This window comes from Phascolarctos cinereus, unplaced genomic scaffold (genome assembly GCF_003287225.1).
Source record: "Phascolarctos cinereus isolate Bilbo 61053 unplaced genomic scaffold, phaCin_HiC Scaffold_726;HRSCAF=1367, whole genome shotgun sequence".
In the NCBI taxonomy this organism is placed as follows: domain Eukaryota; kingdom Metazoa; phylum Chordata; class Mammalia; order Diprotodontia; family Phascolarctidae; genus Phascolarctos; species Phascolarctos cinereus.
The window spans coordinates 422,164,279-422,184,865 of NW_027556098.1; the positions used below are offsets into that span (position 1 = coordinate 422,164,279).

A 20,587-nucleotide genomic window follows, 5' to 3' on the forward strand; every position below is an offset into this window, starting at 1 on the left:
AGATCTCCCAAGGTTCTCGTCCCCTTTGCTCCCAGAAGTCCCTTCCCGGGTGGCCCCTCAGACATCCTTCCCTCAGACTCAGTGAAGGCCCCTGCGGACCTGGAATCTCCTGCCCCTCCCCCTCAGCTGACCTTCAGCTGACCATTGGGCCCCTCTGAGCAAGGGGAGCAAGCCTCAGAGCTCCCTCGCCCCCCCACCCCGCGTCCTTGACCAAGGGCCCTCGATGATCTTCCACCTTTCTGGGGACCCTCCAGTGGGGTTGGACTCCCTTCTCCTTGGAGGCCTGGACAACTCCCCTCTGCTTTGATGACACACACAGTGACTTCTCCCTCTCCTGCTGCCCCTGGGGCTCCCCCACACCTTGAGATGACCCTCCCTCTCTGCCTTGGGTCCTTCTCTTCCCTCCCATCCCTCCTTTCCCCTCACATCTGTTTTTATACCCACTGTTAATAAACTCTGAAACTCCTGCCTGCCTCCCACCCCCTCTGATGCCTTTTCCAGGCCCACCAGCCCCCTTTCCAAGGCCTGTCTGGCCCTGGAGCTACATTAATATTGGGGGAGGTGGAGGCCAGAGAGAGGAAGGGAGGTCTGAGCCACTGCTGCCCCTCACTCCCCCCCTGGCCTCAGGCCCCAGGCCCCAGGCAGGCGGGGATGAGCTCAGGCTGCAGGGCCCATCCCCTGCCAACCTTGATGACTCACGCTCCCCATTAGCACATTTTTTCCGCCCCACATCTGCCTGCTGAGCTTGGGGGCCAAGTGTCTGCCCCCGCCCCATTCCCCTTCCTTCCCCTCCAGCCCCGAGCTGGGCCAAGCCACTCTGTCTCCCCGCCCCTTCGCTCCTGGGGCTATGTCAGGGCAGCCTAGCCTTCCCCCTGTCTCAGGACAAGTCAGCCATGGAGAGGGACCTGCAGCTCCTGTCTTCTGCCCACTCTCCGACCCAGCAGTTCTTTCTCCTGTCCAACAAATGGCTCTTGGCTGGAGGCTGAGCCCCGTGGTTTGGACCATTATCCAGACATCCCAACAGGCCCCTCTCCCCCAGTAGCAGTGGGTGGTGGGTTAGGGCAGGGCAGCCAGTCTGCTGTGGGAGATAGTGATAAAGCCCCAGAGAGGCCAGGGCATGAGCAGAGACCTCAAGAGATAGGCAATAGAGACACCCAGAGCGAAGGACATACACAGAGAAACAGCGGGGACCCCGAGAGAAGAGAGAGGCACACTGAAGCAAAGCCCGAGGGCCAGAGGCTGTTCCAGCCCCTCAGCCATCAGCCCCCTCTGGCAGGTCTCCCAGCCCAGCGCCCGAAGTGTCTGGGGCCAGCCTCCAGTGGGTGTTTACGGATCTGACCCCCCATTCCCCCACGCCTCCTCCTCAGCCCCCTCCTGGTCCCCCGCTGCCTCCTCCGCTGTTCTCCTCTCTTCCTGGTGCCGGCGTGTCCCCAGCCCCCGCCCGCCTGCCTGCCCCTCCTCGGTCCAGGGCGCTGCCGGCACTTCCCCTCAGCTTTTGCCTCCTCCTCCTCCTCCTCTTCATTCTCCTCATCGACCTCGTCTGCTCTCCCCCCCCTGCCCCACCCCCAGCCCCCCCAGCCTGGGTCCTAGGGGCTTGCTCTGCAGAGATGAGGGTCCTGGCCTGCCTCCTTGGTGAGTGACCGCAGAGACCCAGAGGTCTCTGTCCCCAGCCCTTGCCTCCTGCTGACCCCAGCTCCTGGGCATCTGGGAGTTCTCACTTCTCCCTTTCAGGGGACATGGGAGTCCTGGCCCCCAGCATACACTTTGCCCTTCTGGCTACTCCCCGCAGCCCTAGAAGGTCAGTTTCCGTTAGTTTCAGAGACTCAAGATTCAGCAGCCTGCCACCGTCCACCAAGAGAGATCCAGACATCTGGTCCCCCACCATCTTCAGGGATCCAGAAATAGGGTTCCCTGTTTCCTGCTCCCTCCTCCAGAGCCCAGGCAGCCACAGCCTCAGCACTAACTTACCCTTGTTCCCCTGCAGTGTCCAGGTCTCATCCCCTTCAGGGGTCCAAAAGTTGAGGTTTTCCTGGAAGCCAGGCTGCAGGTCCCCAGCTTTTTCGGAACTGTTCCCACAGGAACTGGGGTTCCATTTCCTCTGGTCAGAAATCCAGGGGTCAGGTCCTTCCCACTGGGTTCTGAGATCCAGGCATCCAGTCCCCTGCCCTACCTCATACAGAAACCTGGAATCCAGACCCTCCCCCAATGCTTTGTGAATCCTGGTCCCTATCAAGGCTCTAGAAAGCTGATCCAGATCCCTTAGTATCTCCTCTGAAATGGTGATGGGGCGAGGACTCCTCACCTTCCCCTTATCTCCCTCATTTCTTTTCCAGCTGTTCTGATGGGGATTCAGGCTGTGGGTGAGTCTTCCCTGGGTCCCCTTCTCCTTCCCCATCATCATGCCCTTTGATTCTCCCTATCACCACCTGACTCCTGAGCTCTGGAGCCCACTGGATTCTCCCTTTCCCTCACTGGCTCCCCCAGGTTGCCTTGGGGAGACAGGCATCCTGGCTACCGTGGAGTAGCCCACAGGGATCTCTACATTAGGCTTTTCATTCTTTGTTCATGAGAACCCGGGGATCCCCCCTCCCCAATCCTCACCACCCCCTCAGAAGTCCAGGAGTCTCTTGCAGCCACTACCCTGCCCATCACAAACGTAGAAGTGTGGGATCCCAGGGGCCCCCTCCCCAACAGGGACCCCAGTATCCAGCCACCCAGCCCCGCCCTCCTCAGCAACATGTTTGTTTCCCAGGGACTCAGACCCCCTCAGCACCCCAGGATCTCCAACCCATTCTTTGGACAGGGACCCAGGCGTCCAGCTTCCTAGCCCGTCTCAGTTCTCCAACCCTGAACCCAAGCCCTCAGTGACTCAGACTTTGAATTTCCCAGGCCCTGCTCCCCTCAGCCACCTAGCTTTTCTCAAGGACTCAGGTGTCTGATCTCGTAAGACTCAACTCTTCTCAGGCATCCAGGAACTGGCATCCCAGTCCCCAGTTCCTTAGCAATAAAGATTTCCAGGACTCCTACCTGCCTCTTCAGCAATCCAAGTATTTAGTGCCCCCGGCCCCCTCAAAAGCCTAGGGTAGCTAGGCTAGATGAGGGTCCCTCCTCATTGGGCCCCCCTCGGCAGAGCGGCTGCGCCTGGCGGGGGGCCCCCACGGCTGTGCTGGGCGGCTGGAGGTGCGGCACGGGGGGCGCTGGGGAACGGTGTGTGACGACGGCTGGGACCTGCGGGATGCTGCCGTGGCCTGCAGGGAGCTGGGCTGTGGAGGAGCTCTGGCCGCCCCCGCAGGGGCTTTCTTTGGAGAGGGAATCGGGCCTGTCTGGCTGAGTGAGCTGGCTTGTCGGGGGTCCGAGAGCAGGCTGAGCCTCTGTCGCCACAGGGGCTGGAAGGCACACATCTGCTCGCATGAGGAGGACGCTGGCCTCGTCTGTGTAGGTGAGAGCCCCCAGCCGCTCAGGGCCCCTGCTCTTTCCTCTCCCAGTCCTGACCCTCTCCGAGGTGCAGGTATCCAAGAACTCAGGCATGGCACTCCTAAGTATCTAACACTGTGTGTGGGTCTAACTTCCCACCTCCCTCGCGAAGCCAGGCATTGGAGCTCCCCGGCCCCTTCCCACTAAGCACCACCCCCTTCCTCAAGAGCCCCGGGCCTCCTCCAGCTCTTCCGAATCTGCCCACTCCCTACAGGTCAGCGGGCAACCAATTCGAGGCCAGATTCAACAGAGCCCCTGGACCGGGAGCTGTGGTCTGAGGGCTCCCCAACGGCCCCAGGTGAGGCCCCAAGATCTCCGTCTGCAGGATCTGCAGAGCCTGACACTTACATCTCCCCTCCCCTCCCCTCATTCACCCCTCCCCTAGCTGGGAACCCGACAAGCAGCCCGCAGAAGGCCCCTCGGCCCCCCAAGCTGCCAAAGGCCACCCAGGCCCCTCTGCTGACTTCCAGTGCTTCCCGACAGGGTGAGTGACCACCCCGTGGCCCTCCTAGATAGAGCTGACTCCCCTCACCCCCTCCACCCAGTCCGCAGCCAAGACTAGACTGGGTACCATTAGCAATGTTCGTGGGGTCGATGGATGCACACCTTTGCTTCTTACCTCCCTTCATTCTGCCTGCCCCAGCTCCCCGGGGCTTACGTGTCCAACTCCCCAGCCCCCGCCCCCCCCCAGCACCCAGATGTCTATCTCTCTGGCTTCTGCCTCTGCAAAGACCCTGGCATCTTATGTCAGCCGGCTCTGTAACCACTGCGCAGCCCTTAAACGGCTACACACATGATCTGTTATGTCCGCCGTCAGCCCCCCCCCCACTCAGGGACTCAGCTTACAGGTGTCAGGAACTGGGGGTCTGCCTCCTTGGTCCCTGCTGGGTGTCCCCTCGGGTCCACGGCTCCCCAGAAAACGTGGCCCACCAAGAGCAGCCAGCCAACCCCATGCGGGCGAGCCCCCAGTTTTCACTCTCCTCAGGGAGATGAGCCTCTGCCTCCTGGCCCCCGATCCCTCAGGGCCCCAGGCACCAGCAGGGCTTAGATGAAGGCCTGGCTCACTGGGTCCCTCCTCGGCAGAGCGTCTGCGCCTGGCAGGGGGGCCCCACGGCTGTGCTGGGCGGCTGGAGGTGTGGCACGGGGGCCGCTGGGGGACGGTGTGTGACGACGGCTGGGACCTGCGGGATGCTGCCGTGGCCTGCAGGGAGCTGGGCTGTGGGGGAGCCCTGGCCGCCCCTGGAGGGGCCCGCTTTGGGGAAGGGTCGGGCCCCGTTTGGATGGATGATGTGGGCTGCGGAGGTGGGGAGCAGGCCCTCCAGGACTGTCCCCGGAGCCCTTGGGGACGAAGCAACTGTGACCACACAGAGGATGCCGGACTGGTCTGTGAAGGTGAGTCCCGGGGCTCCCAAATCAACCCTCCTGGCCGAAAGGCCTGTGTTTTTGCTTGCTCCGTGGCCCTGCCACTGCCCAGCTGGGGGTGGGTGGGTCCTTAGGAGAGTCTGGGCCTCGGTTTCCCCATCTGTAAAATGAGCTGGCTGGACCAGACAATGTTGAGGGACTCTGGCTTTTCCAAGCTTTGCTATTCCAGTCTCTAAGGCAAGGGACTCACAGACAACCCCTACCTTTTCCATTTCTATAATCTCTTCTTAGCCTCAGAGGACCCATCAGACCCCTCGCCCCAGCATAGCCTCAGCCCCATGCCTGGTGCTGCCAACCCCTGTTCTCCCTCTAACCTCACACATCATCCTCATCCTCATCCTCATCCTCACCCATCCTAGTGAGCAGAGAGATAATTGGGAAACAGACCGATGGGGTGGGATCAAGGACATCAGAGGATCCCCTGTTCTTGACCTTCAGAGCCCCCTGGTCCTCTCCTCCCTTTCCTCATGGTCTCTCCCCTCCCTCTACACCGACTAACTGGAATGGGAAGGGGGAGAGTAGGCAGCTGGGGGCACAGAGAGGAAACAAGAGTGGTGGGTTGGGGCACGGAGAGCAGACAAGAGTTTCTAAGCTGGGGACTCAAGCCAGTCCCAGCATTGGGGACAGTGAGCTGAGCTGGGGATGAAGAAGACAGCAGTGCAGACTGACCTTTGCTCTTTCTTCTCCCCACACGCCAGGCCCAGCCCCCCGCTTGCGCCTGGCTGGGGGTCCCAATGGCTGTGCTGGGCGACTGGAGGTGTGGCATGGAGGCCGCTGGGGGACAGTATGTGATGACGGCTGGGACCTGCGGGATGCTGCCGTGGCCTGTAGAGAACTGGGCTGTGGCGGTGCCCTAGCTGCCCCTGGAGGGGCCTTCTTTGGGGAGGGGGCTGGGCCCATCCTGCTGGATGACCTGCGGTGCAAGGGGAATGAGACGTCCCTGGGGTTCTGCCCAGCCCGACCCTGGGGCCAGCATGATTGTCACCACCGAGAGGATGCAGGGGCTGTGTGTGACGGTGAGACCCCTTCTCTCCCCAGGGTCATCTCCCCGGGCACCCCATGCACCCTACCACTGGGGCCTGCTGACCTTGCTCTGTGGTCCCCAGCTCCCCCTCAGGGTGTCTTCCTGGGCAGGGTCCCCAGAGCTGGGGAGCATTTCAGGAGGCGGCGACTCCAAGCCCATCCTGAGCAGAGTGCCCACTCCACCATGGCTGACCAGGCATCCCCTGACCGTGGGAGGGAGCTCCTCGCCTCCCCAGACAGTACTCCACTGCTGGACAGCTCCCAGCGCGGGGCCACTTCTGACCCGGTGGCCACTCTGCCTGGGCAGCTCAGGGCTAGCCTACCTTGCATGTGACAGCACTTCAAATAATCGAAGTCGGTCAGACAGTCAACTTTTAAGCGCTACACGGTGCCAGCCATGGTGCTAAGCGCTGCGGATAGAAAGCAAGGCAGTCCCTGCCCTCAGGGAGCTTACCACGTGCCGACAACTGTGAGCAGACAAATTAGAGAAAGGATTCATAGGAAACATTAACAAAGGAATTCAAAGCGAGGGGTAAATGCATCCTGTAGAAATTGGAATTTTGGAAGGGACTTAAAGGAAGACGGGGAAAGCAGGACGCAGGGCTGAGGGAGAGTGCTCCAGGCATGGGGGACAGCTAGAGAGGAAGCTCAAAGCCCAGAGAGGGAGGGTCTTGTTCATGGGACAGTCAGAAGGCCAGGGTCGCTGGGAAGAGTAGGTGAGGAGAGATAAGCGTAGGGAGGCTGGAAGGGTGGGAGAGTGGCTATGGCATGAAGGGCTTGGAGCGCCAGACAAGGGATTTTGTGTTTGATTCTGGACGCAATAGGGGGCCAGTGGCGTTTGTGTAGTAGGGGAGTGACCCGGCCAGACCTGCACTTTTAGGAAGATCACTTTCGTGGCTGAATGGAGGATGGAATTTAGGGGGACAGACGAGGCAGGCCGCCCCCTTCGGGCTACTGCCATAGTCCAGGCGGGAAGTGAGGAGGGCTGCACCCAAACAGTTCTCCTTTATGTCATCGTCCACACAGCTTTCTCTTCCATTCTCATCGTATGGATTCATAGTAAATTGCAGTTAAATGGGGCATTACTCAGGTCCTCCTATGAAATTGTGATCCTCTGTGGCCCCTAGACCTTTTCCAGATGAATAGTAGCGTGGCTGTGCCTTTCCACTTTTTATTTGGGAAACTGACCTTTTGAGCTCAAGTGCAAAATTGCAATTACTCCCCTTAAATTTCACCTTCTACATTTTGATTTAATGTTTGAAGCAGTCGGCAAGCTTGTAGACCCCGACTTTTAGAGAGACAGACAGACAGACAGACAGACAGAGACACAGACACAGACAGAGACACAGAGAGCTCCCAGCTTACTGTCATCTCCAAGCTAGATGATTTGGCATCTTTGCCCTTAATCCAGTAGGTGATAAAAATATTTAACAGAATCCAGAACATCACGGATCCCTGGGGCACTCTGCTGGACACCTCCTGTCAAGGTGACATCAAAACATTGATGATTGCTCTGATGATTAGCCATTCAACTAGTTCTGAATTCATCTAATTGTACGATTTCATGATAAGATTGAGTTGGCTTTGAAAGAGAGCTCTTTACTGGATACATGGAAAATGTAAGAAAATAAAAGTGACTCAGACAGTCCAGGGCACTAAGTCTACAAGAATAGTATGAGGTATTTGATGGAATGCTCGACTAAAGTGTAGGTAAATCATATCCACATTCTTCACCTGGTCTACTAATAGCTAGGTCAATAAAAGAAATGGAGTGGGTCTCTTCCCCCACTGACTCTTCTCTGTCTCCATCTCTTCTCTCCCTAACCCTTCTTTCTGCCCCATCTATTCCCCTAGGAATCTTTCTTTCTCCCCCATCTCTTCTCCCACTGACCTTCTCTCTCTTCCTACTCTTACCCCTCACTCTCCTCTCTACCTCAACTCTCTCCCTATAGACTTTTCTCTTTGCCCCCAACTCTTTCTCAAAGGATCCTCCCCAAATCTCTTCCCCCTATTCACTCCCCAGGAGTAGGGGAGAGGAGAAGGTGACTAAGGGCTTCAGGAGTGGCTCTTTCTCACCATGCCCCTCCCCCCCCAATCCAGGTCTGCCTCTGGGCTTGCCTACCCCAGGCAGCAGCCATGGGACCCTGGACACTCAGGCCCCCACTAGTGGGCTGTCCCCTGCCTCTCCCACATCCCTGCCGGAACCAGGCCCTGAGGAGGGTGAGTGAGAAGCCAGTCTGGCCCCTGGGGCCCCTGCTTTTCTGGGGAGTGGATAAGGTTAACTGGCCATTATTGGGTACTCCTGAGGGGTCACCAGGAGGCTGAAGACCTTGACAACTGAAGGTCTTTTGCCCCCCCTTCCGCAGAGCCCTGCTGTCACACTAGGGTGTTGGAGCTGTGTCTGGGTCCAACTGCCCAGAAAGGGTAAGGGGCTGGCCTTAGGTCACTCAGAAAGCAATCCTTCAAACCCCTCATTTCACATGTGAGGAAACTGAGGCCCAGAGAAGCAGGAACTTCTCTTTGTCTATTTTTTTTTATTAATTTGTTTTGATTTATCAACAATCCTTTCCAACAGTGTTTGAGTTTTAAGTTTTTATCTCCCTCCCCAAGACGGAGTGCAATCTGATATAGGCTCTACATAGACATTCCTGTTAAACATATTTTCACATTAGTCATGTTGTAAGTAAGAATTAGATCCAATAGGAGGAACCATGAGAAAGACAAAACAAAACACAATAGAAGAAAAATATAGCCAATAGTCTGCTTTGATCTGCATTCAGACTCCGTAGTTCTTTCTTTGGATGTGGATAGCATTCTCTATCACAAGGCCTTGGAGATGTCTTAGATCCTTGCAATGCTGAGAAGGGTTAACTCTATCAATATTAGTCATCGCACAGCGTGACTGTTACTATGTACCACATTCTCCTGGTTCTGCTCGCTTCACTCACCATCAGTCCATAAAAGTCTCTTCAGGTTTTTCTGAAGTCAGCCTGCTCATCATTTCTTATAGCACAATATATACCACGACTTGCTCGGCCATTCCCCAATGGATGGGCATCCTCTCCATTTCCAATTCTTTGCCACCACAAAAAGAGCTGCTATGAATATTTTTGTACATGTGGGATCTTTTCCCATTTGTGTGATCTCTCTGGGCTACAGCCCTCAGAGTGCTCTCCAGAATGGTTGGATCAGTTCACAACTCCACCAGCAATGCATTAGAGTTCCTGTTTGCAGGAACTTTTCTAAGGTCACACGAGCCACCCAAGAGATCATCTTCCTTGTCTAGGCGGGGAACCTGGGGCTCAGAGAGGGCCAGTCGTTAACTCTAGGCCACACGTCTAGTAAGTGGAAATCGAACCCTGGCCTTCCTCCAGGTCGTAGCATGCCACTCGTGGGCAGGCTCTGTGAGCTGTGTTGTTCCCACTCTGGCCCAGGACAGGATGGGGGAAAAGGGATTCTTCAGTCCAGAAATACTGAGCCATAGGCCACTGACTCAATTCCTCTCTCTGGGCCTCAGCTTCCCCATCTGTACAATGAGGGATTGAATTCAATGATTTCGAAAGGCCCTTATACATCTCCATCCCATCATCCTGGCAGGGGAATAGGCTGGGGGGTGGCTCTGTCACTGGGCTTTGCCTCCCAGGCTGCTCGTGACATCTGCTCTCCCCCACAGGCACCCCCCGCCTTCGCCTAGTGTCTGGGCCAGGCCGGTGCGCCGGGAGGCTAGAGGTGTGGTATGGCGGTCGCTGGGGGACTGTGTGTGATGATGGCTGGGATGTACGGGATGCCACGGTGGCCTGCCGGGAGCTGGGATGTGGTGTCCCCCAGGAGCCAGGCCCTGCCGCTGGCCGCTTTGGCTGGGGGGAGGGCCCCATCTGGCTGGATGACGTGGCTTGCAGTGGGACTGAGGTCTGGCTAGCCAACTGCCCTGCAGCCCCCTGGGGAAAACACAACTGTGCCCATAATGAGGATGTGGGGGTCACTTGCACAGGTAAGGTGTCCCTGCCTGCCGTCAGCCTGACCCCCAGGGCCAGCCCCCCCCCGGCCGTCCCTAGCCCTCCTAACCCTCATTTGGGGGAGCTTCTTGGGGTGAGGCCAGGGGGAGGAGGAGGGGAAGAGTTCCTTCCTCTACACCTTGGCTGGGAGGGCTTCTTGTGGGCTTCTTTGGGCTGTGGGCCTCTCTTCTTGACTCGGGAGGACTTCTAGGAAGGGGGGATCTCTTTCTCCAAATCTGGGAAGGCTTTCTGAAAGAAGAGTCTCCCTTCTCAAATTGAGAAAGACTCCTTGGAAGAATTAGTGAGTTCTCCCAAAAGGGCTCCATGAGGGAGAGAGAGGCCCATGGCCCTCTGGCCAAATCCAAGAGGAACAAACCCAAGGGGCCTTCCTGGAGGGGGACTTTACAGAGAGTCAGGAGTGTGACCTTACCCACATCTTCTCTCCCTAGGGAGTCTTGGGCCTGACTTGGTCCCAGGCCCCTTCAGCTGGAGCTGGACCCCAGAGCCACATGAGGATGGACAGGGCTGGCCACTGAGGTGGACCACTGAGAGTCTGGGGGATGTGGCCACCCAGCTGACTACTAGCAGCCCCAGAACCACAGTGGCCAAGCCACCAGCGAGAACTCCACATAGCTCCAAAAAATGGACCACAAAGAAACCACGGAAACCCACCATGCGACCTCCTGGACAATCAACCACTAAGGTCCCACGGAGGCAGACAACCCGGGTTCCACAAGGCCCGGCTACTCCTCAACCGACCACACAGGCTCCCCGAGGCCAGACCCCCCAGGCCTCCCCCAAACTGACCACACAGGCTCCCCGAGGCCAGACCCCCCAGGCCTCCCCCAAACTGACCACACAGGCTCCCCGAGGCCAGACCCCCCCGGCCTCCCCCAAACTGACCACACAGGCTCCCCGAGGCCAGACCCCCCCGGCCTCCCCCAAACTGACCACACAGGCTCCCCGAGGCCAGACCCCCCCGGCCTCCCCAAACTGACCACACAGGCTCCCCGAGGCCAGACCCCCCCGGCCTCCCCCAAACTGACCACACAGGCTCCCCGAGGCCAGACCCCCCGGCCTCCCCAAACTGACCACACAGGCTCCCCGAGGCCAGACCCCCCAGGCCTCCCCAAACTGACCACACAGGCTCCCCGAGGCCAGACCCCCCAGGCCTCCCCCAAACTGACCACACAGGCTCCCCGAGGCCAGACCCCCCGGCCTCCCCCAAACTGACCACACAGGCTCCCCGAGGCCAGACGCCCCCGGCCTCCCCAAACTGACCACACAGGCTCCCCGAGGCCAGACCCCCCCGGCCTCCCCCAAACTGACCACACAGGCTCCCCGAGGCCAGACCCCCCAGGCCTCCCCCAAACTGACCACACAGGCTCCCCGAGGCCAGACCCCCCAGGCCTCCCCCAAACTGACCACACAGGCTCCCCGAGGCCAGACCCCCCGGCCTCCCCCAAACTGACCACACAGGCTCCCCGAGGCCAGACGCCCCCGGCCTCCCCAAACTGACCACACAGGCTCCCCGAGGCCAGACCCCCCGGCCTCCCCCAAACTGACCACACAGGCTCCCCCCGAGGCCAGACCCCCAGGCCTCCCCCAAACTGACCACACAGGCTCCCCGAGGCCAGACCCTCCAGGCCTCCCCCAAACTGACCACACAGGCTCCCCGAGGCCAGACCCCCCGGCCTCCCCCAAACTGACCACACAGGCTCCCCGAGGCCAGACCCCCCAGGCCTCCCCCAAACTGACCACACAGGCTCCCCGAGGCCAGACCCCCCCGGCCTCCCCCAAACTGACCACACAGGCTCCCCGAGGCCAGACCCCCCCGGCCTCCCCCAAACTGACCACACAGGCTCCCCGAGGCCAGACCCCCCAGGCCTCCCCCAAACTGACCACACAGGCTCCCCGAGGCCAGACCCCCCGGCCTCCCCCAAACTGACCACACAGGCTCCCCGAGGCCAGACCCCCCCGGCCTCCCCCAAACTGACCACACAGGCTCCCCGAGGCCAGACCCTGCAGGACTCATTCCCACTGCCCACTCAGACTTCACTACCCAATATTCCAATGACATCTTCCGCCAACCCCCCACTGGCCACTCAGTCCTCACAAAGACAACCTTCCCAGGTCACCCCACAGCTAAACACTCAAGTCCCCAAGGAAGCCACCCCAATGGATAGAGATGAGAGTTCCTCTGAGACCTCCCCAGACCCAGGCTCTTCCACACCGGGGGCTGAGAGCAGCTGGGAGGCCTTGAAGACTTTACCCACAAGCACTCTCAAAGACTTGTCCTCCACCCCGACCTGGCCAGGCTCTGGAGACTCGGGTAAGACCAGAGCAGGCAGAGGGCCTGGTGGAGGGAAGAAAGGAGGGCAGGGGAGAGAGGCCCCCCGCCGGGCCTGAGCCCCGCCCCTGTGGTCACGGTCAGGTGTTTTTCGGCTGCGTCTCTCCGATGGGCCTGACCGGTGCGCCGGGCGGCTGGAGGTGCGGCGTGGTGACGTCTGGGGAACCGTGTGTGACGATGGCTGGGATCCCCGAGACGCGGCCGTGGCCTGCCGGGAGCTAGGCTGCGGGGGCATCCGACCCCGCGTGGGCAAAACCTACTACGGATCCGGGACGGGCCCGATCTGGCTAGATGATGTAGGCTGTGTGGGTGTGGAGGCCTCGCTAGGGGACTGTCCAGCCTCACCCTGGGGGATTCACAACTGCGAGCACCAGGAGGATGTGGGGCTCACCTGCACAGGTATGAGGCAGGAAGCCTGGGCTGGGGCTGGCGAAGGATGGTCACAGGCTCTGTGATCCCGGGCAGGCCACATGACTTCCCATCCCATGATCCAAGGGGCTCGACTGTGGGGGAGCCCAGACACCCTAGGCTAGTCTGGTGAGCAGTGCTGGGGGGCTGGGGCAGGGCATGGAAGGACTCGGGGGGACCAGCGAGCTGGGGAGACAGCTAGTGGAGGAAGAGCTTGGGGACCAGGAGGAGGGACCAGCAGGGGACTGTGGCTTCTGCAGGAACAGGGCCCAGGGGCCCAGGGAGCCAAAAGCTCGAAGGCCAGTCAGGGTAGGATGAAAGACGGGGCTCTGGGGCCTCGGGCCCTCAGGGAGCCTGGAGGCTCAGAATCTCCCCCCATCTCTCCCCACAGGAGACATGGAGGATGGCAGTGATCTCCCCTGGGCCTGGGACACCAGTTCTCGCAGGGACACCGCCCCGGGGAGCCTCACAACAACTGCTTCCAGCCATGACCTTGCTTCTCAGACCCCCCGGGACCGCGGAGACCCAGGTGAAGAGCAGGGCCTCTCCCAGAAATGGGGCTGGGAACACTGGGTGGGCCCCGGCAACCTCCCAAGGGCACGCCGGCTTGGCTTACCCCCAGGGACCCCCTAGGGACCCTGTGTTGTCTGAGCCCATCCCAGCTGGGGTCCTAGTGGGCCTATAAGAATGAACCGAAGTGAGCCCCCCCCCCCCGCCCCAGACCCCACAGAGCACGTCTGCAGGGAGCCCAGAGACTCTATGCTAATGTAGCCAGGGAGCCTCAGGGACACTGAGGCCCGGCCTCCCAGGCATCACCTGCCCCCCATAAGACTCGGGAGATCCATCAGTAACCCTGTGTCCTCATGAGCCCCGTCGCAGCATACCCAGAGAACGTAAGGGCAGCGCAGGCTCTGAGCATACGCCAGCAGCTCCCCCAGCCCTCTGCCGGGCTCCCCCTCCCCCGTGGCTTTCTGGGCTGGCCGTGCCCCTCTACGTGTCTGTCTCGCTGTGCGTCCGTTTTCTCTCTAACCCGAGAGTTCTGATTCATCCCCACCCCCACCCCCTCCTCCCCTCAGAGCCTCCCTGTCACCTCCCCTCCTCCCTGGACGGCTGGCTCAGGGCTGTCTCTATCTTCTCCACGGGTCTCTGGGTCCCTCTCTCCATCCCTCCTCCCTCCCCCTCTCTGTTTCCATCTCTGGGTCTCTCCCTGGTGTCTCTGTCACACACTCACACACACACACACACACACACACACACACACACACACACACACACACACTGGTGCCTCTGTCATGCACATGCATGTGCATGCACACACACATGCATTCACACACCAGTGTCTCTGTCACACACACATGCACACACCATTGTCACTATCACGTGCACACACACACCATTGTCTCTATTACACACACACACCCCAGTGTCTGTGACATACACACACATACACACATCAGTGTCTCTGTCACACACACATACACACACATGCATGCACACATATGTGTCTCTGTCACACACCCATGCACAAGCACGTGGTGTGTGCATGGAAACACCAGTGTCTCACACATGTGCAAACATATGCATGTGCGTGCACACAACAGTTTCTCTGTCGCGCATGTGCACATACATGCACACATGCATGCACACAGTCGTGTCTCTGGCACACACATGCACACATACCATTGTCCCTATCACAACACACCGGTGTCTCTATCACACACACACATACACACACACACACACCCCTGGTGTCTCTGACACACCCACAAACCAGTGTCTCTGACACACACACAGGTGGATGCACATGCATGCACGTGTGTGCACACAGTGTCTTTGTTGCACACATTCACACACATACTGCTGTCTCTGTCACATATGCACACCATTCTGTGTCACATACACACATGCATGCACACACATGCACGCACACTAGTGTCTCTGTCATACCCACACCCACACCAGTGTCTGTCGCACACACATACATACCTTGGTATCTCTGTCACACACCCACACCAGTGTCTGTCGCACACACATACATACCTTGGTATCTCTGTCACACACACACACCAGTGTCTCACACACACAACAGTGTCTTTCTCACACACGCATGCATACGCACATGTGCACACACCAGTGTCTGTTACACACACACGCCTGCATATGCGCACACACAGCAATGTCTGTCAGCACCAATGTCTCTGCCACACACACACACCAGTGTCTCTGTCACACATTCACACACACACGTGCACACACACCAGTGTCTCTGTCACACACACACACACACACACACACACACCCCTTTATCTCAGGCTCTTCCTCTTCATCGTCTCCTTCCCATATTTCTCTCTCTCTCACTTCCTCCCTTGTCCACTGTCTGTCCCTTCCACGTCCTCCTGGTCGGCTCGACCTTGCGCTCTCCCCCAGCCTCCACCTCTCTCCCCACGTCTCTGCCTCCGTTCCTCGCCTCTGTCTCGCCTCCACCTATGGGAGGCCCCTTTTGTGAGCCGGCTGCAGGCTCTGTCTTTACGGCTGCCCTGTCCAGCCCTTGGGTCATCCCCCGGGGGAACGCGCTCGAGGTAAAATCCCCTCCTGACCGCTGCGCTGCCTTTCTTCAGTCCCTTCAGCTCGGGCTCTGTGACTGTCTGTCACTCCTCTGTCTCTCTCCCCATCTCTCTGTCTCTTCCTGCCTCTCACTGGTCTCTGCATCTCTGTCTGTCTCTGTCTCTAACCTGTTTTGTGCCCACTGGTCTTTGTCTCTTGGTCGTCCCTTCCCAGTCAGTCAGCACCCGCTACTATGTGCCAGGCGCCGTGGTGAGCATTGGGGTTGTGGTGGTGCTCTGCCCTTCCTTCTCAAAGAGGACCAGGACATCAGGGAGGTGATGCCATGACATGCAAGTGTATTAGACTTAAGTGAGGCAGGGCTGTGCAAGGGCACCAGCCTCACCGTCCCCTCCGGAGCCATCTGGGTCCAGTGGCCAGATATTGATCGAGACAACTGGAGATGGCCCCAGATGCAGTAGGAGACCTTGGCCTTTTTTTCAAGTGCTGGGGATACAAAAAATGGCAAAAGGCAGCCCCTGCCCTCAAGGATCTTACACTCTATGGGGGAAGAAAACAAGTGAAGCCACTTAACACAGAGTGAGCTCTATACAGGATAAATCAGAGATAATTAACAGAGGCAAGGCCAGGATGAAGAGGGCAGGGAAGGCTTCCTGCAGAAGGAGGGATTTTAGCCGGGACTTAAAGGAAGCCAGGGAGCCCAGTCATCAGAGCAGAGGAGGGTGAGCGTCCCAGGCGTGGGGGATGGCCAGAGAGACTGCCCAGAGCCAAGAGACAAAGGGTCTTTTTAGCGGAAAGGCCAGGAGGCTGTTGTCACTGGAGCGAAAATTCAGTGGTGTGTTGGGGCAGAGGGAATGTGAGGTATAAGAAGACTAGAAAGGTCAGGGGGAAGATGCCAGGTTCAAAGCCAGGTTCAGAACACCAAAGGATTTTTCTATTTGATCCTGGGGGCAATAGGGGGCCACTGGAGTTTCTTGAGTAGGGGAGGACAAGGTCAGACCTGTACTTTTAGGAGGCTCACTGTAGTGACTGAATGGAGTGGGGAGAGACTGGAGGCGGGCAGATCTCCCAGCAGCTACTGCTATGGTCCAGGCATCAGGTGATGAGGGCCTGCACCACAGTGGGGGCAGGGTCAGAGGAGAGATGGTGCCATGGTGAACTCAATGTGCCTTGGCCACAGCTTGGATATGGGAGATGAGGGAGAGACCCCTGAGGCTGGGAGCCTGCGATTGGCGGTGCCCTCCACAGGAACAGGGAAGAAGGGCAAAGGGGAGGGTTTGAGAGGAAAGACAACAAATTGTTTGGGGCATGTTGAGGTGAGGATTTCTACAGGTGATGCCCTGTTGGAGATGAAGGCAGAAGATCCCCAGAGAGGTTAGGGCAGAATAAGCAGATCTGAGAACCATCAGCACTGATCACAATTAAATGCCAGGAACTGAAGAGCTCAGCAGATAAAGTCCGCTACAGGCAGAAGAGAAGAGAGGCCAGCTAGAACAGAGCCCTGGGGGACGCAGGCCATTAGCGCGGGTGTGACCCGGCTGAAAGGGCGTGGAGAAGGAACAGTCAGACGGTAGGAGGAGACAAGCCAGGAGAGAGGGTGTCTCAAAACGCTGGAGAGAGGAGAGAGTGACCACCGGTGTCCAAGGCTGCAGAGAGGCCAAGGGGAAGGAGCATGAGCGGTCTGGGTGGACTAATGGGGTCGGAAGCCAGATTGTAGAGAGCTAAGAAGAGTCCCAGGACAGGACGGAGAGACCTCCTGTAAATGCTTCCCAAGCCAGCGTGCCTATCCTCGCCCTCTCTCCCCGGGGGAGGGAATGGCTCTTAGGCCCCCTGAGGACCGCTGGGGACCGCTAGGGAAGGTTGGGCACCAGGGGGCGTCCTGGGGCCTTCCCAATGAGCTATGGACCCCGAATGGAAGACTCAAGTCTGCCTGGCGACGTATGACATCAGCAGTGCCGCGCCGACCAGTTGGCTTCCCTCAGACCCACCCTTCCCCTTTCTTGTTCTCTCCCCAGATTTCCACAGTCGGTCTCTGCCCTTGCAGCCTACAGCAGCCCCCAAGGAGGCCCCCAGTCCAGATCTCCAGCTGACCACTGAATCTAGTACACAGTTGACCTCTGATCTCAGACTGTCCCTGACCACTGACCCCAACCCACAGCTGACCCCTGGCTCAGACAAACAGCTGACTCCTGACCCCAGTCCACAGCTGACCACTGACTCTGGCCAACTACTGACCTCTGACCCCAACCCACCGCCGATCTCTGATATCAGCCAAAAACGGACTTCAGATGTTGTCCTAGAGCTGACCTCTGACCCCAGCCCACAGCTGACCCCAGATTCTACACCTCAGCTGACCTCTGACTCCTCTCCAGTGTCAGTGGTAACCTTCTACACTGATCCTGGCCCACAGCCGAGCCCTGACTCTACCCCAGAGCTCACCTCTGATTTTACCCCTAAAGGGGAGCTCACCCCTTTGCCCACCCCCCAGCCAATACCTGATGTTGCCCCACGGTTGACATCTGATACCAACCTACAACTGACCATTGAGTCCTTCTCACACCTGACCTCTGACCCTAGCCCACAGCTGACCCCTCACTCTGCCCTAGACCTGACCTCTGGCCCTAGCTCACAGCTGACCCCTACCTGGGCCCTAGACCTGACCTCTGACCCTAGCCCACTACTAACTCCTCCCTCCACTGAACCACCGTTCACTCCTGGTTCTGTCTCCCACCTGATCTCTGACCTGTCCCTGCAGATGACTGCTGATCCCACCTTCGAACCAGTACTGACCACTCAGCCCTCTGTAGATTCACAGCTGACCCCGTCTTCCAGTCCTACCCAAACTAACCTGCTGATGCCCGACCCTTCTCCAAGCCCAAAGGTGACCACTGCCTCCCCCAGTGTTCATGGGCTGACCTCTGACTTGGCCTCTTCTACACAGCTGGTCCCAGAGCTCAGTCCCACCTCCCAGCAAGCCAGAGTGTTCCCTGCCAGCCCAGGGATGCCCTCAAAGTACACACCATCCCCGCCACCTGGGCCTGCTAGCCCCTCACAGACCCCCCCAGGCCTCGGGATGAGTCTAGTTGGGCCCTCCCCGGTGGCTCCTAGCCCTGCTCCCAGCCCCAGCCCCGAGCCTTCAGAGGTTCCACCCAGGAGTGCAGCACCTTCTGGGACCCCAGATTCTATCTCTAGGCAAAACTCAAGTGTCCCACAATTTGTAGCCTCACAGCCCACCATTAGCCCCAGTCTGGTCCCTAACCTTGCCACACTTCCAGAGCAGGGTCCCAAGCATCCTCCAACAGCTGGCTCTGGGGGGGTCTTGGATGGTCCTTCGGTCCCCCCACAGTCCCCAGGTCCCAGTGATGTGGAGACTGGCCAGTGTGTGCTGGCCACTCCCCTCACCCCAACCGTCCTTCGAGTCATGGCCTGCGAGCCCCCGGCCCTGCGGGAGCTGGTTGGGGCAGTGAGGGATGTGGGCAAACAGCTGCGGAGTCTGACCCAGGCGGTCCAGCAGAACCGAGAGGAGAGAAGGACGGTAGGCCTGGAGCTGGGGCAGCTGGTGGAGGCCATCAGAGGCCTGGGCGATCTGGGCCAGGCCCTGAGAGGGCTGGTGGAGGCGTCGAGGACCTCCGTGGCCCCCAGGCTCCAAGAGGAGGAGGAAGAGGAGGAGAGACCGCGAAGAGGCGACGTGTGAGCTCCCCAGACAAAGGACAGAGATGCCCTCCTCCCCCAAGTGAACAAAGACACCCAGAACTAGTGCCTATGGTGGTTTAATTGAGCACCCATTTTCTGAGACCCTACTGTGCGCCCAGGCTTGCGCCGAGCACTTAGCGAGAGAAAGGGAAGAGACCAGGGCCCTGTGCCAGGCATTGTAGGGGGACAGAGAGGGAGGGAGGAAAAGAGACAGACACTTACAGGGGGCTGCATGCAGGGGGAAAGGAGGCAGCTCAGAAGGGGACAAGGGCCTGCAAGGCTTTGGGGCCCGGGGCTTCCCTCTCTGCAGAGCTGCAAGGCTCTTGGGGGTCCTTGCTCTCTGAGCCCAGGCACGAGTTCCACCTCCATCTGCGTCCTTTTGCTGTGTGACCTTGGGCAGATGGCGTCCCTTTCTGGGCCACCACCCCATGGGGGAGGCATCAGCCTTGGGGATCTCTAAGCACCCCCTTCCACCTTTAGACAGCCTTGAATTTCCTCCCCCCAGGCCGAGAAAAGGACAAAGCGTTCCTGGCGTCCAGCAGCAGAGGCCAGGGAAGGTCAGGCCTTCTCGCCACCCCTAAGCCTGGGGAGGGAAAGGCCAGGAAGGTCCAGTTACTAGGGGTGGGGGGGGCAGCCAGACAAGGTGGGAGGGTCCGGGGGTCCTGTTGGGCTGACAGGCTTAGGCCAACTGCTTGAGAGCTCTCTGAGCACGCTGAGAATCTCAGCTTCCCCTCACCCGGTAAGCCGGGCGACGTAAATAACTCCTGACTGGGCCCCTGGGACTGGCTGCCCGGGGCGAGGTGCCCACCCTACCAGGTCAGGGGAGGCTGGGGGACAGGCTACCAGGGTCTGGGCAGCCTCCCCCCCAACCAGGCTGCTCCTGCTCTCTGAGGAAGGGTCTCAGGCCTTCTCTGAGGTCTGGGGGCCCCTTGCAAGTGTGAGAGTCAGGCTGTCTCCCACCCCCCCCCATGATCCCCAGGAAAGAGGGCCCAGAATCAGATGAACCACAGAGGAGCCCCACTGGGCATAAGCTAGAGGGCTGGCCTAGGAGGCTGGGGACCCTTGCCCCCCTCCCTGAGCTGTGGGGAGGGCTCTGGGCCAAAGGACACCCACGCTTCCCAGGGCACCATGCCCACTCCCTGGCCCCTAAGTGTGTGCTTAATTACCCAGTTATCCTATCCCAGCTGGCCTTTAAGCCGGAACATCTGGCCCAGGGGCCTGAAGCCAGAGGCAGAGCTGGCCTGGCCAGTGCCAGCCCCCTGCTGACACATGGCAGGCCTTGCTCAGGGACCCCCCCAAGGAGCATTCAAGGGCAGGCCTCCAACCCCAGAGATATCTTCCCCTGCCCCCCAGCAGCTCTATGGAGCAACACCCTGAGACCATTTCCTCCATGGACCCCATTGCTAGGAATGTGTATGGGAGGAGTGGGGAGGAGGCGGAGGAAGGATCCTCGCAGGGTCTGAGGCCTCGATCAGAGTACCAGAAGGGTCCGAGCCAGCAGGAACTCTGGAGGCCCCACCAAAGCACAAAGGGGAAACTGAGGCCCAGAGATAGGGGAAGCCCTTGCTCCACCAAGGTGACATTCCAAGGCAGGGCCTAGGCCTAGCCTTCTTCTTCTACGCCCAGCCTCATTCTCTTGACATGGCCCCCCACTCTCTTA

The 20,587-nt window shown here is 59.2% G+C and overlaps 1 protein-coding gene across 1 annotated transcript; it reads left to right on the forward strand.

Annotated features, from left to right (window-relative positions):
• Positions 1–594: 594 nt before the first annotated feature.
• Positions 595–18,991, forward strand: SSC5D (scavenger receptor cysteine rich family member with 5 domains). The gene is made up of 14 exons (XM_078146054.1): positions 595–1,632; positions 2,334–2,360; positions 3,131–3,439; positions 3,689–3,772; positions 3,860–3,958; positions 4,558–4,866; positions 5,595–5,912; positions 8,020–8,139; positions 9,593–9,910; positions 10,364–10,752; positions 11,943–12,246; positions 12,349–12,663; positions 13,064–13,201; positions 17,250–18,991. The coding sequence occupies exons 1-14, from the start codon at positions 1,608–1,610 to the stop codon at positions 18,926–18,928; spliced, it is 4,434 nt and encodes a 1,477-aa protein (XP_078002180.1). The 5' UTR covers positions 595–1,607; the 3' UTR covers positions 18,929–18,991.
• The last annotated feature ends 1,596 nt before the right edge of the window (positions 18,992–20,587 follow it).

What these genes read in the sequence shown, in the direction of transcription:
- SSC5D (XM_078146054.1), top strand. Translation starts at nt 1,608, where the DNA reads ATGAGGGTCCTGGCCTGCCTCCTTG. An exon ending in TTCCAGTGCTTCCCGACAGG is followed by an intron (nt 3,959 to 4,557) that starts GTGAGTGACCAC and finishes CCTCCTCGGCAG; the next exon opens with AGCGTCTGCGCCTGGCAGGG. An exon ending in TGTGGGGCTCACCTGCACAG is followed by an intron (nt 12,664 to 13,063) that starts GTATGAGGCAGG and finishes CTCTCCCCACAG; the next exon opens with GAGACATGGAGGATGGCAGT.